This window comes from Petromyzon marinus, chromosome 9 (genome assembly GCF_048934315.1).
Source record: "Petromyzon marinus isolate PM22_M1 ecotype Great Lakes invasive population chromosome 9, UKy_Petmar_22M1.pri1.0, whole genome shotgun sequence".
Lineage (NCBI taxonomy): Eukaryota > Metazoa > Chordata > Hyperoartia > Petromyzontiformes > Petromyzontidae > Petromyzon > Petromyzon marinus.
Window position 1 is genome coordinate 11,183,066 of NC_133675.1, and position 14,937 is coordinate 11,198,002.

Below are 14,937 nucleotides of genomic sequence, written 5' to 3' on the forward strand. Positions count from 1 at the left end.
TGCAAATCGTCGCGTGGTGCCACTTATTGGCAATCCTTAATCGCGTGCAGCGTTTTAAAGTAATACATTTTAATTTTAACGGAGAAGACTGGCAAACGGAGAGAGAAGGGTCGCTCGGACTTGGAGTTTTGAGAAAACCTTGCTCTGTCCGAAGGGGCATTTCAACAGCAAGAATAAACACGCGCGTGGTACGGATAGAGCACGATTATATCAGAGCTACAAATCTCTGTACGACAGAGAAATATAATGGGAGTCCCACACCTGCACGGTTGTTACCTTTCCAATTACACTTCCCTGACTCCGCCTCGGAGTGCACGCAATTCTATAAATGGGCGAGATGCTCCCAGCGCATTCGGTAGCGTGGAGTGGAGGTGCTGCACAGGGACATGGTTCGCATTTTTCTGTTAAGGTAGGCGCGAGTTTGCGTTCGTGGGGGTTGTTCGCACATACTTCACCCAGCCCTCTTGGGCGTGCATTGACCAAAAAAAGAGGATGCAGTACATGCATGTTGGGTGGTGTCGTCTCTACGCAATTGCCACCCGTTGCCCCCCCCCCCCCCCGCAAAGGAGAGCGAGAATCCAAGTTAGCGTTGGACCTTTCCCTCGTACGGTTGTTGGTGTTGACGTGTTTGCAGAAACGTGATGAAGTGTGCAAAACTAACTGGGCGATGCCGAGCCTCCGATAAAGTAGCACGAATAAACCCGAACAGGTCGCACGGAGTAGTCATGCCAGGTGATTACGTGAGCCTCCATTACAGGGTCCCAGTTAACAAAGGTGGCCCATCGCGGGAAGGTGGACTGGATTCGAGGATATGATGTCCAGAAAGAGGGAAACGGCCAAAGCGAAGAGAGAGAGACCCTAAAGAATGAGAAAGCACGTGACGTGTCGTCCATAGAGATGGACGGCACGTGTCCAGTATGCAGCACTCAATGTTGTACGGTCTTGCTGTGCGTGTATGTAATCGGTAGTGGTCGTCTTGAGTTGCTTTTGCTCTCGCCGTGGAAATCGCACTGGCTCGGGACATCCAACTGAGATGAGTGATTTCGTATTGCTCGTTCGGGTAAGAGATCATTTGGTTTTCAAATTGTACGAGAAAAATTGCCCTTTGTTTACCAAGCTAAACTTTTTATTTAGTGTTGAGACCTTTTCAGGAGGGTCCTAGATGCGATGTTTGGAGACGTGAACGCCCAAATGTCCGCACGAATAGGTTGACGAGAACCCGCTTTTGCTATACCGCCATCCTCCTGGCAAAACTTATAACCCGGCGGGGTTGGAAGATTTACAAATGTGCACAAAACGCAAACCTTGGCTCCCCATGGGTATCAAATACAGGTCCTAGTAAATACAGTGCAGACAAAGAGTCTATCTGCAAACGTAAAAAAAACTAAACTTTGTTTTAGTCCATCAGTCTTAAGAGTTTAATGGCGCAGTAGCGATCAAATTTGTCGTACGGCGCAATCGTCGCATCGGGGAGGCACGCCGCAGTTGCGCCTGTTAGCGTCGTGAGACTGTGACCAGCTGCGACCCAGAGGACGAGTCCGCGCTGATGGGCAATCTGTGCGCTCGTGCCGCTGCCACCCCCCCCCCCTGGCGCGCAGCGTGCTGTGCACGTGCACGTGTCACGCACGCGTCGCGAACCTGTGGAAACGCGTGGGCTTCCAAGACGCGCCACGAGGTGAGTGTAGCCTCCTCGCCCGCGTCTGCCACTTCCCCTCGCCACCCTCTGCTGCAGCACTGAGGGCCCCCCCCCCCTAGCCGCTCATCCACGCCGCCGTAACGTGGGCGGGTGCCATGGCCTTGCGCCCACACGTTGTGGAGGTTCACGGTTCGAGACCAGCGGGCCGCCCTGTTTATTATTACTGCGGGTGTATTCGCAATAATAACCGTAGTAATACACCGCATGCCTCGCAGTCGACGTTAAAGATCACCTGTGTGGGCTATTGCTTGCTAGCATCGGGGTCCAAAATGTGCCAAATGGGAAAATTGCTGAATTAAGTTAATACCTGTGGCAAGCATCACTCTAATGGCAGACTAATGCTGCAGGCCACTCCTCTGCAAATGAGACGATCCTCGTCTCTTGATGTCTCACCTGATCAAACACATTGTCCCGAAGTCTAACCGGGATCAACATACCTACCCACCAGTCTGCACACTAATGACAAGTTATATTTCAAATGTCACAGATATCGAAATGGTGAATGATTATGGTGAAACTTGACCAGCTACATCATAGCTACCCAATATCAGATCGGCATCGCTGTATAACGTTCATATTGCTCGCGAATGCCCTCACGTGACCAGATCTAGAGACGCGATGCCTTTCCACATCACTGGGATTCTTCATCCCCAAGAGTGGCTCTGCCCAGAGGTTCACGATCAGAGTACTGGGTAAGGCTTTTTCACCGTCCTACGTGGCTTCACTGTAACAAATTGATGTTTACAGTAGTTCCTGTGATATGCGAGCAAACCACGTGTTTAATTTACGTGTACAGGCATGACGATGTTAACGGATTACTTGCCACTTGGCGATGTTGTGTACCCGGTACATTGGAAAAAACGTGGTGAATCTAGAGAAAAACACCTTGTGGTGATATCTTATTGTCCCCACCCCTACCCCAAATTTAACCCGATTGTGATGTCGGTGTCGTCAGCTCCTGACATGACGGAGAATCCTTTCGGTTCTGTCGGAGAGAAGCGCGCACCTTCACGTCGGTGAAGCCGTTCACAGAAGTGGCTATGTAACTAAGCTTATCCGATTAGCGCGGTTGGCTTGCGTACGGTGCGAAAGAAGTTAAACGTACATACATAGCTCCATGTGAAATCCTGTCGGCACCGTCGAGTGCAGCACTCTCCCTCCCACCGTCAAACGAGAGTCATGATCGTCGCGTGGCGGTCACGCCGACGTCTTCATCATCAGCGTTGGAATCTAGCCACATTTGAGTGCTTGGCCAAATGTTTTTGTTTAGTTTTAATGCGTAGCCATTAATGGCCAGGCAAAGTATATCAACTTGATACACTACCTGCGGTCATCTTTAGTGTCCTAAAGCACAGCGCTTGATCCAAGTGGAGAATCGATTTTATTTAGGATGAGTTTACATATATTGTGTGGGCATTGTAGTGACGTGTTTTGGCCTTCGCCCAACAGAAAATAGCAACATAGCCACAAATATTGAGACTCTGCCAAACGAATGCGGCTACAAGATCGAAGATGACGCTCGTGGGGTGGAGTTCAAGGTTAACAATGAAGCTTGCTGCGTTCACACCAAGGTAGGCTTTGCTTTGCAATTACATTGGAATGGCGTGGTCTGTAATTGTAATCTCGACAAACTATTAGCGAACCACAACGTTGTAATTGGTCACTTGTCGGGCTGTGTGTGTGTGAGTGATGGTGTTTTTCCTTCTCTAAGAACGGAAAGAGGACTGTGAATATTCATCTTGAGGAGGCTGTGGATGGCCAGACAACGCAAGCGTGGAGGTTCACCCTTGACTGTCCACTCAACCTGAGATCGCTCAGAATCGGCGGTACCTAACGAACATCATTCACGTCTATGTTAGCCAAGTAACGATGCGTCGATTCATCAGCTACAATTGTTACATTCGCACTATGCAACTAACATTGTGCATGCGGTTATTGATTGTTTACGAATTATTCCAATGTGTATGCAAGTAACCTTTGTGAGAGGGCGTCTTATAACCCATCTCCTCTTATGATCTATATCTTGTTGCTCCATTTAAGCCATCTCGGTGCGCCTATTTCACGTTTATAAAAACAACAACTAACATTTTGTTTCTCTACAAAGTTTGGATGATTGCGCAAAGTTTCCACTGCCTCTTCACTATTATTTACTGGATATTCACGGCAGCACGAAGATGTTTGTGAAATTAGGTTTGGTGACATACACGCCAAAAAAGTTAACGCGTTTAAAGTGTTGGCCATCTCCGTTACGCTGACAGTCATCATCACAAATAATGGTGATGAACTCCAGGAAATGATGGAAGAACTTCAGAAGTCTGCAAAATGAGACGATAAATGAGAATTACTGGGGGGGGGGGGGGGTGTGAATGGTGGGGTGAATTGTTAAATACCCAATATTAATGGCGTGCACGATCATGCAAAGTTTAATTCGGTTGTTTAAATTCATCACGCATAGTCGGCGAAGGACCGTTGCGCCAAAAGGTTACGCCTTGCGACGGCATTAGCATAAACTTCTCTTGCTGCCGTGCATCGGTGTCTCGATTAATTTGTTTGATCCACGTATTACGGGGAGGGGGGGGAGCGACCACGGGGGGCATCGCCATTCCTTTTGATGGTCGCAGTCCACTGAACATGAAGCGCCAACTGAAAGCGCGCAATTGGGCTGCGGTTTGCGCATCAAGCTGTTGAACAAGGGTCGCGTTTTAAGGTGAAAAGGGTTCGCGGTTTGCTCCGCAACGTGTGGACGCTTCAGAGTCTTCGGCCTGCGCGTCCACGCTCCCAAACGTGCGGTGCGGTGCTGCCGCTGCTCGCTCGGACAGGGACGCGTGCTCGCGCAGAGGATGCTGCTACGACCCCATCCGACAAGTGTGCCTCTACGGAGAAGCAGGTGTGTGCCGTGACTACGAGGCAGTCCCACGCCACCTTAGAACGCGGTAACGAAGACCATTAACGATGCCAGAAGAATAAAATCGTGCTTTACTCGGGGCAGTGTTTCTCAAACTGGTGACGAAACATTAATTTACAATACCAGTAATACAACATGATTAATATTAACAGAACACTTTTTTTATGCAGCTATATATGAAAATTACGGGGGGACAATTAGATCTTAGAGTTTGGAAAGTTTTAATCAGGATGGTTTACCTAACTTCATTTTTTTAAGTAAAATAACATAAGCAAAATATAAATGTCCGAAACAAAAGGTATAAATAAACATTGTCATTATTTCCGGATCAACCGGCATTTGCATCCTAATCCTGCAGACCACCTGCAGGACTTATCACAGACCGCTGGTGGTCCAGGGGACTGCACTCTGAGAACCGCCCGACTTGGACACACAAAACTGCAGGAGGCAATGCGAGAGTTAAACATGATATGATGGTCGAGATTATTCTGATTATTATTGGGTCGCCAGTTAAGTTTAAACTTAATTTTGTCATCTATCTATATTCACATTGGTCACATTTACATGGCATCAATTATTGTAATTAATCGTGTTAATTTTAGTTCTACTATTGCTTTCAGTTGTCTCTTATGGTTAGTTTTATCAATGCCACATTTCGTGTCATGCACGTGTACAATGTGTACACGCACAGCCTTTTTGGCAATTCATCGCTGGATGAGGGCCTCCCCACACTGTGGATTGTGGCAAATATTTGACTAAATCACGATACACCACACATGGTGGTCACTCAGCCGGGCACTATTCAAGCTTGACACCGATTAGCTTGCGATATTGAGCACGGCTGTGATTATCTTCCCATTTAAAAAAAGTAACTTTTCTACCGTTAAATTTTGATTGAAAGCTTTCGTGACTGCAGGGATTCGAGCGTTTATGACTTTTTGTATTTTGCTATTTACCGTCAGCGTGCACCATGGATGGCCGATTTGTCATCACCGTTTCCCGAAATCTTACTTGGCCGCCGCTGAACCTGAGCACCGTGCACCTGAGCGGCGATCTGCTGGGCTGTGGGCCCGTGGTGCTGTCTCCAGACCACGTGGTCTTTGACTTCTCCGTGAACTCCTGTGGCGTGACGACGAGGGTGTGGAACCATCACGTTTTTCACAACTGCACATGCCAGTGGTTTGCAAGCTCCTCGCTTAATCCGTTTGTATACTGACAACATGTATATACAAATTACTGCCAATTGTTTTTACCCGTGGCACATCACGGGCAGGGCAATAGATGTTGAACGTCTTTCGCGCGCCGTGTGTAGCCAACCGCGGTACTTGGAGGTGCGTGGGAGGAAAACACAGTAAACACAAAAAGCAGCTCTAAACAAGCGAGTTCTGTCTAGAATCAACGATGTCAAAGCACGGCCAAATGTGGAAGGGAAGAGAATAGAGAAGAGAAAGCAAGGGAAATTGGAGGGAAATGATGGATAGGAATGGGGAAAATAGGAGCAGAGGATCAGGAAAGATGAGGATGGGAAGGAAGAAGCTGCATTAGGGTTTCTCGGCGCTGGTGCACGGAGAAAGCGCAGCGTATTTTCCAGAGGGGGCGGCGGGGAGATCGGAGGAATTCTGAGTTTGGGTGGCCACACAGGCGACGTAACGTGATTTACGCGGCGCTCGAGCCGAGTTCGATAGAGACGGACGTCCAAAGGTAACGAAGACAAAATGCACGGTGAACAAATTCTTCAAAAACTTCGTTACAAGGCACACTCTTGGTGTGCACCAACGTGTGTAAATTCCCCTGGGGGGGGAGGGGGGGGGTGAATAGCAGCACCAAGTTGATGGCTTCAGAAGAACAACACGAAGGGGTAAAGAAAAGTAAAAACTAAATGAGAGGGAGGGGGAGCAGGTGCTCCATGAGTAAAAAAAAAAACAATTTGGAGTGACGTTTCAGCCGGTTGGCTCTTCAGGTTGCCCGAGATGTCCACCGGTACAACCCAAATGTACGTTGATGCTGCAAACCATCCGTTACATCTGCGCAGCGAACATCCTCCCGGGCACGGTCCCCTCTGTTTGCTACGAGCGGAATTATTTCAATTGTCTGGCCACGCTGTCTGTGAAGCGCACGTCTCTGCCCGTGTGTGTTTGTGCGCAGTGGAACGAGGTGGAGCTTGTGTACGGAGCTCTGGTGACTGCGGAGCATGAACTCTGCATCGACGGGGATGTCGCGATCACCAAATCTTCAACCTTCAAGTAGCCTACACTGCCATTGCCACGCTACATGCGCACACACACTATGCAGAGCTGTAGAGGGGGTGGAGGGTAGTCTTCTGGGTCTCAGATCCGAGGAGGGGCATAAAAAGAGTCAGATGATGTCTCATCTGGCATTTTGCCTTGGGGCCTCTAAAAAATATTTTGGCAGGCCTGCATGCACGCTCGGAGTGTCATGATTAATCCCCTAAGTGGGGCAGGTGGGCAGCATGGCAACACTTCATCAAATGAATGCGAGTTTGTTATAAATTACGCTTGTCGCCAATAAACATTTGCGTCTGCAACAAAAGTATAAACAACCTTTTTTTTTGTCTGTTAGGCTGCTGCTGGAGTGTAGATTGCTTCGGACGGACGATCGACCGTTTCTAGGTGTCCAAGTCAACACGTACCCACCTCCGCTGCCCGCCACCGCAATTGGAACTCTCTTCATAGAGCTGCAAGTAGCCACTGGTACATGTCAACCAACTGACACGATGTCCCTTCAGTGTTGTTTAATGCTGTCATTAACATCACGGTGGTCGAATCAAGTTCCCGACAAGGAAGACGCAAGAAGGCTGGAAAGTCTCGAGAAATGAGTGGTGTAGAATGGAGAAAATCAGATTCGATGCAGTGAAATAATGATGAAGTTCTAAGACGTATTGGGGGAAGCGAGAGCCTTGATGAGATATCCAGAAGGTAGAATATGAAGATTGGGCACATTCTCAGAGTTAGAGGAAATGAAGTTGGGAAAGAGGCAAAGACAACTTGACAACTTGCTGCTTGACAATGTGCAGGAATAGGATCCGCATAGCGCTCTGAACAAGATTGTTCGGAATTGAACAAGCTCGAGGGAGTTTGAGTATTGGTTATCCTATTGGACAGACGAAATATAAAAGTAAAAGTGTAAGGTCCGGCTGTGCTGTTTTCTAGATGGAGGTTACCTGGACTACTACTCACAGTTCCCAGTCGTGAAGTTCTTGAGAGACCCCATCTTCCTGGAGGTTCGGCTCCTGGACCACCCGGACCCGAGCCTCGTGCTGGTGCTGCAGGACTGCTGGGCCACGCCGACACCGGACCCCCTCAACAGCGTCCAGTGGAGAGTCCTGGACGACCAGTGAGGCAGAGCACCTCGAGGCATTGGTTCGAGGTTTCCCAGACTCCTTGTGATGACCCACCATGGCCCCCCACCCGACTGCTTACTGGACTTACTCTGTTCAAATACAGAAGACTGTTACATGCTGCAACATGCCTGATGATTTGCGAACATGTTCCACATGATGTAGAGTGTATCTCGGTTTTGCGAGTTGTCACGTGGTGGCCGATGAGGCTCTGACATCCTTCCACTGCCTCCGTTCTCTGGCCGTGGGGATCACTTCCTGCAGATCTACGCTTCTTCTTAGGTTCTTGGTTATGCCATCAATCAACCTAATATGTAGAGTGCAGATTCAAATTAACATGCAGTGTGTAGGTGTGTGCCTCGTGATGCATGGAGCATTTTTGTATTGATTCTGGACTCTGCTTAGGTAGGTTTGCCAATCATCAGGTTTGTGAAATGTGCAATGACTCCTGTTTAAAACTAGAAGACCTTTGACATGTAAAAAAAACTTCACGAATTGGTCATGAAGACTGGAGTTTTGGAAACCCTGCATTAACTTGTATTATGAATGCATAGTTTCATTACCAGACGATAGTTTTGGATGTAGTTTGAGCCAGCATCAAGTTCACTTTCCATTTAATAGTTAATCCACATTGCATATGTTGGCTCCGTCTGAATTAGTGTGCCGATGTTTCCTATCAAGCATGAGCGCGTCAGTATATGCTGCTTCTGTCTAAAATGAAAATGACCACGTTTTACACTTTTGGGTTCATGGACCAAAACAAGGATGCGTGTATGATACGTGGGCAGTATGGTAAAGTCACGTTACTTGCCAGGGGTATTATAGGAGGGAGACCTATCTTGGGGTGGCCACATTTGTGCCTTGTGCTGTCTATAGACATCACCGTTGGCTTGTGCCACCCTCGTCATCATCATTTGCATAATTACTGGTTTTTAGGGTGAAGAGGTGGTTTGTTGCGCCTTTAAATGGGAATGACCAGCAGCACCTCCTCGACTTTGTCACCATATCTCCCGCGCCTTTCGCGGATGCTCGTCTCGCCTGAATATACTGGACATTTGGTGAAAAGAGCTTCATAGCTCCACCGGATTCCTCCAGTATACATACATAGCCTGATTTGTGATCCTGATCGACATTCCCGCAGCTGCCCTTTCACAGGCGACAACTTCCCGACGGTGCTGCACCCCATGACGGAGTTCCCGGACGTGCCGCTTGCCACGCACCGCAAGCGCTTGGAGGTGAAGACGTTCACCTTCGCCGGACCGCAAGGGAACGTTTTTCCCAACGGACAGGCGAACGTACGTTCCAGTAAACGCATGCGTGCACGCAATTACCGTGTTGCCTCAATTCAAACCCCCCCCCCCCACCCCAGCTCATCAAATCCGCAGCAGCTAAGCAGCGTTGAGACTTTGATAGCGCTTGGATGGGTGACCACATTGCATAGCGCAGGGTGTCGTAGGGAATGTTGGCGGCAGTGGGCGGTTTTGTCCTGCCCCCCCCCCCCCGCCGCCACACCTTCACTTTAGCGCGATTGGCTACATACGGTGGGTACAATCGTTCTGCATACGATGCATCAAAATCCACTGCTGTAGTGTTCTTTTGTTCTCCCGCACCTATGTTCCCCGCTGCCTCCGCTGCCCTCGCCAATCCGTGACGTGTGGTCATGGCCTGCATGTGACGTGAATAGGCCCTCACCCGGCAGGAGATTAACGAAGGGCTGTAGATGTACAATGCGCACACGCGAGTAACGTAGCAACTGGCGGTGAGCTTCGTCTGCATTCTATCTGCTTCGGCATCGGACTGCATAGGAGCTATATTAGTCGGGTTCATTGATGTGGATTGTCAATTTGTCTTATTTGTTGAGCATGAGGCATCATGAAATTTAGAGTTTCAGCTGATCATCCCCATAAGAGTAAAATGAATCCACATCTGGGCTTTAATTATTGGTGGCCAAAATACAAATGAAACTGTTTTTCAAATCTCTGGTTTTCGAATGGTAGACTTGACTATGCTTGTGCAAAATCTCAGCATCATTGCCCTTTGTAGAATGTCCTTACACTCTGTGTCAGTTGGTCCCGATGGTCTATATTTATCAGATGTATGGTGGGCAGAAGGTACCCACGATACCTCTTTGCATATACGAGTCCATAACAGCTTGAACCCAAGTGTGTGTGTGTGTGTGTCGGGACTTTTCACCCAAACCCACCCCCCCCCCCCCAATTGTTGTAATGACTGGATACCGGACGCGCGCCTTACGTTATCCGCCGCCTCGTGCGATTCACTCCCCCAGCTCTACTTCCACTGCCGCGCGTACGTGTGCCAAGGCGACGATCGCTCCTGCGTTCCCACCTGTCATCTCTCAAGGTTGAAGAGTAAGTCTCTTTTTAAAACGACTGCACGCGAGCCCAGATCAAAGGCACCAATTGCAGAGCAAGAAGCGCGGGGGTTAGTGGGAGATCAGCGTGCGACCGGGCTCTGTGGAGGGGGTTGAGTTGGGCTCCAATGCCCCATTGAGGTGCAAAGGGATCTCGAGCAGAGATGTGAAAATTTTCAGGTAAGGGGGGTTGGGGAGGTAATGGGAAGGAAAACTAACATAACAGGGGACATTGGGAATGGGAAAGATGTTGGGAGGAGGAGGGGGGGGGTGTTGGTCTTTAATTCCAAGCATGGTAAAATCCACTACAAGCTCAATACCCACTGACTAGACTGGATGCATCATCGATGTCTGTGAGCGACGTGCGTTTTATCGTCAGGAGTATTTGGTTCGTGGGAGGGAAGCAGACGATGGGTGGCTTGTCAGGGCAACGTGCGTTTGCATGTTTTCACATATGGTAGCAATGCACTCGTCTATAGTGATGTGTGGGATAAGGTCTCACCAGACCCTATGATTTGTGGCACACCGCAATATTACCCCCCCCCCCACACACACAAATCTTTGCTGGGAAATTACAGATTTTAAAAGAATTTAGCCGGTAAACTAAAATATTCCGTGGAAAATTCACAGATTATAGCCGCAGCAGGGCACATGACAAACCACTTTAATAATAAGTGAGAGAAAGCATGCAGTTGAGCCATTTTTTTTTAAACCCATGGAGAAAATGTAGCATAGCGGTAAATGGTAAAGTATTTTAGCATTTTTGTTTACTTCAATTCATTTGTCTTCCAGTTCACACCAAGGGGTCGGTGCGGCATAAATCTCCTTTTCCTTCCTGAGAAGGCATTTATTACATAACCAAGTGGATACACTTACACGAGGGGTTCTCATACTGGTGTCCTCGTGACCCCACCACGTGGTTGTAGCTTTCTGCTTTCAAATCCGAAATTAAGCAGTCACATGTTTCAACGCAATAGATTAATAGATTGAAGCTAAAAACAAATTCACGTTGGGCGATGGAAACTGGCGTTTGAGAATCCCCCTGCATTGTATAATACAACATTGTATTGTTTTCAATTATTGTTATTGTTATTTAACCAGGTCAAACCATTAAGCATCGCATCCCATTTCCTGACAAAAGGGTGGAAGTGCAACTGGCGCCCTTAGAATGGCCTGAAATTGTCATAATTGTCAGTTACAAGTAAACCTGATGGCAAACATAACCAATAATTAAGCTAGAGCACAATACATGATTTGAGACAATATTAAAATAAAACATTACCACTAACACATCAAAACAAAAATGTAATCAAGTAACGAAATTAACTCGTGAAAAATGGTATGAAATGTATATAAATTAGCTATTCAAAAACAAGTGCGTGCAATGTTATAATAACCCAACGGGATCGTAGTGGATACATTTTTTTTTTACATTTTTAGAAGCAATGTATAACCTTTCCTTTAAAGACACGACCTCATTACATTACTTTTTTAAATAGCATCGAACCATTTGCACTTTAATGGATCCATGTATGGGTACCGCGCTTGTAACGTGCAGACTGCTCCAACACGATTCTGCCCACTCCACCGTGTCCCATTCACAAGGGCAAGTGCGTGACGTCGTCCAGCGCGACCACTCGCTGGCCACATCGGAAGGCGCTGTCGTGCTGCTGGAGAAGAAGCCAAGCGGAGCTACCCTGCTGAGCAGCTTGCTGAACTGTAATTGCATTTTGCGAGCCTACGATGAGAACTTTGTATGCTGTTGCATCTCGCATATCTTTTTGTATTGAAATGTGTAAATCAGGATCATCTTGATTAAACATGTGCTGTCTTCCTGTGGCGAGATGTTCACTATCTCGCCTGGTATACAGGAGGTGGTAGGTTCGATCCCGACCCTGACGCCTGCTGTATATTTGGAGTTTGCTCGTCTCTCTCCCCGGAGTCACGTGAATTTTTCTGGGGTCCTCCTCCCGGTTTTCCCCTCCACGTTTGGAAGCGTGTGTGTTTAAGAGCATTTGGCTGCTATTAATTTCCACATGTTGGGGCACTTTGTTAAGCAATCATTTGTGCTGCTTCTGAAAAAAATATATATAGCTCGGGTGGGCCTTACCTGGTAAAATAAAAACATTGTTTAGTAGTTCAGTTTTATCTTGCAGTGGCTTTTGGTTAGCTATCGAACAAAAACGATCACTGCATTGTGTGCTTTCAGATACGCTTCTGTGGCCGTCTGGAACACACTTCCGATATTTGGAAGCCATTGATACTATGCACTTTGAAATCTAGATTGGAAACTAATTTCTTTAGAACTGCGTTTTGTGTTTCATTTGTCTATTAACCGCACCTCCGTTTAGCACGGTTGGCTATGTACGGTGTGGAAAAAGTTAAGCAAGCGTACATACGTATGCACGTATTCATTACATGCGTTGATGCACGGGGTGGTTGGACCCATCTAGCCCCTCCTGGCGGTACTGTGCGATTATCAAAATTGAGACACTTGCTCGCTTCCCCCCCCCCCCCCCCCCCCCCCTGAACTTGTCACGGTGCAGGTTCCGGGCTGGGCTGTGCGGCGTTGGCGCTCTGTGGCCTGGCTCTGCTCGTCATCCTCTGCTGCACGCTGCTCATCCTGGGCAGAGGCTACATCCGCCTACTGAACGCCACGGGGCACGGTAGAGCCGCGCGGCGCTCCCGAGTGGCAACTTCTTACAAATGGAGCGGTGCAAACGGTTGCTGAATATACGGTTTATATATATGTACAAAATAAAAAAAATGAGAAAAAAATTCCAAAGTTACTTTTTGGTGAACCTCAACTTCATTGCTTTATCTGTGCTTGTTTTCATTTGAGTCTGTGGCTATTAAACCGGAATAGTGCCAATGACGTAGCAGTCGACTGCAAGGCGGTGCAACCTGCACTGGGGGCCCCGTGGCCTGCAGAGGAAGCCCCCATTTTTTTTAAAGCTTGAAACCAAGGCCCATGTAAATCCATGCTATGCCGCTGAACATTGCCCCATCTCCAAAGAAACTTATTTCCCCCATATTAAACCTTTCATCAAAATGCAACGGGTGTAGATGGCAGTTATGGCACGGTGTGCACGTAGTTTGATACGAGTGACTTGTGTTACAAGTCCACCAATGTGTATCTGAACTGGTCTAGCACGAAGTAATGCATACATCAATTTGCTACAGGGAAGAATCGGAACATTGGCAAAGAAAATGGAACAAAGGTTGAAAAGTGCACAATGACCTGTTCAAAATTTTAAGTAGATTGCTGTTTCGGGAAGTGGACTGGAGCAGCAGGACACGTTGCTGTGTGGGATGATAGCCGATGAACAAGACTGATGACATGGCAGCCAAAGCAGAAATAATGCACTCCACAATGTCTACAGTGGAGAAGGAACAACAAATGAGCAATACATAATTTAGTTCCGTTCATGTGCAGGATAGGTATGGATTGTGGCGTTGCCAGCCTTTGAGGGATGGTGGCGGATTTGGAGAGGCCTTCAACACATCTAATGATCAAAGTTACGAATCGCATTTGCAAATGTGACTATTCAGGGTTTCCCAAACTTGTTTCCTCAGAATCTATCACGCTTCGTCTTTCCGCGGTTACTAATTTACTCCATTCAAATGCATATTAACTCGTTCCACGTTGCACGCCCGTTGATTGTGAAACGCGTCCCACCTGACGCGTTAAGAAATTAACGCTGTCTGCGTTAACAGAACCGATTAAAATTGAGATTGAGGGTCTCACTCCCAGTCGTGCGCCGTGTCAGCCTTCATAGGTGCTACTCGCAAACAGCACTTGAATCGATTGGCGGTAGCCCGGGTCACCGCAAAATATTGGTGGGCCGGGCATCGTTTAAGGTTTTTTTTCTGGGAGCATCGCTGGTACTACCCTGTACTGCCGGAGGGCGACGCTGGGAGCGATGATTGCCTCTAAGTGGTCTCGCTCCCAAAGACAAGGGTGGCCGCCCCCATAACAAGCAGAACGTGCTGGGGAATGACCAGACCAGCATCCTGATGTACTCTCAAAACAAGCAATAAACAGCCGTTGCCACGCACAAATTCCCAGCAGCCCCCCTTTTTTATGGGTGTTTTGCGTGTGCTTTTTATTTCCATATTTGGCGTGCGTATCGGGCTTAGTGACATCTCCCGTCTTCATGGGTCTTCTGGTTTCAGAGTTATGGAGGTTTTTAGCACCCCCGGGTCACGATGGTGACCGGGTCACCGTCAATCGATTCACTTGCCCCAAACAGTATGATCAGGCTATATATGTATCTAACGAATTATTAACGAAGCCTCGGTGGAGCGGGTCAACAGCCTCGGGTTCCTTGGAGTTCACATCTCAGAGGACCTGAAATGGTCCTGGCATGTGGATACAACGGCGAAGAAGTCCCAAGATCGCCTTTATAACCTCTTGGAAGGCTGAGGAAATTTGGCATGCCCCGCACCTGTTCTCAGGTGCACCATTGAGAGCGTCTTGACCAGCCGCATCACCACCTGGTGCGGTCACCGCACCGAACGGGACCGGCAGATGCTTCCGAGGGCGATGCGGTCCGCCCATGGGCTCACGGGCGACCTGTGCCCAACCACGAGAGGCGCCGCGACAC

The 14,937-nt window shown here is 48.1% G+C and overlaps 1 protein-coding gene across 1 annotated transcript; it reads left to right on the forward strand.

Annotated features, from left to right (window-relative positions):
* Nucleotides 1–315: 315 nt before the first annotated feature.
* LOC116940542 (zona pellucida sperm-binding protein 4-like) lies at nt 316–13,137 on the forward strand. The gene is made up of 14 exons (XM_032950498.2): nt 316–409; nt 1,599–1,675; nt 2,302–2,388; nt 3,146–3,267; nt 3,408–3,522; nt 4,449–4,583; nt 5,564–5,739; nt 6,747–6,844; nt 7,182–7,312; nt 7,772–7,955; nt 9,101–9,254; nt 10,247–10,328; nt 11,936–12,049; nt 12,877–13,137. The coding sequence occupies exons 1-14, from the start codon at nt 387–389 to the stop codon at nt 13,059–13,061; spliced, it is 1,683 nt and encodes a 560-aa protein (XP_032806389.1). The 5' UTR covers nt 316–386; the 3' UTR covers nt 13,062–13,137.
* The last annotated feature ends 1,800 nt before the right edge of the window (nt 13,138–14,937 follow it).

Coding starts and splice junctions, on each gene's coding strand:
- LOC116940542 (XM_032950498.2), top strand. CDS start 387: ATGGTTCGCATTTTTCTGTTAAG. Junction 5,740..6,746: donor CCTGTGGCGTGACGACGAGG/GTGTGGAACCAT, acceptor GTTTGTGCGCAG/TGGAACGAGGTGGAGCTTGT. Junction 7,956..9,100: donor TGGAGAGTCCTGGACGACCA/GTGAGGCAGAGC, acceptor ACATTCCCGCAG/CTGCCCTTTCACAGGCGACA.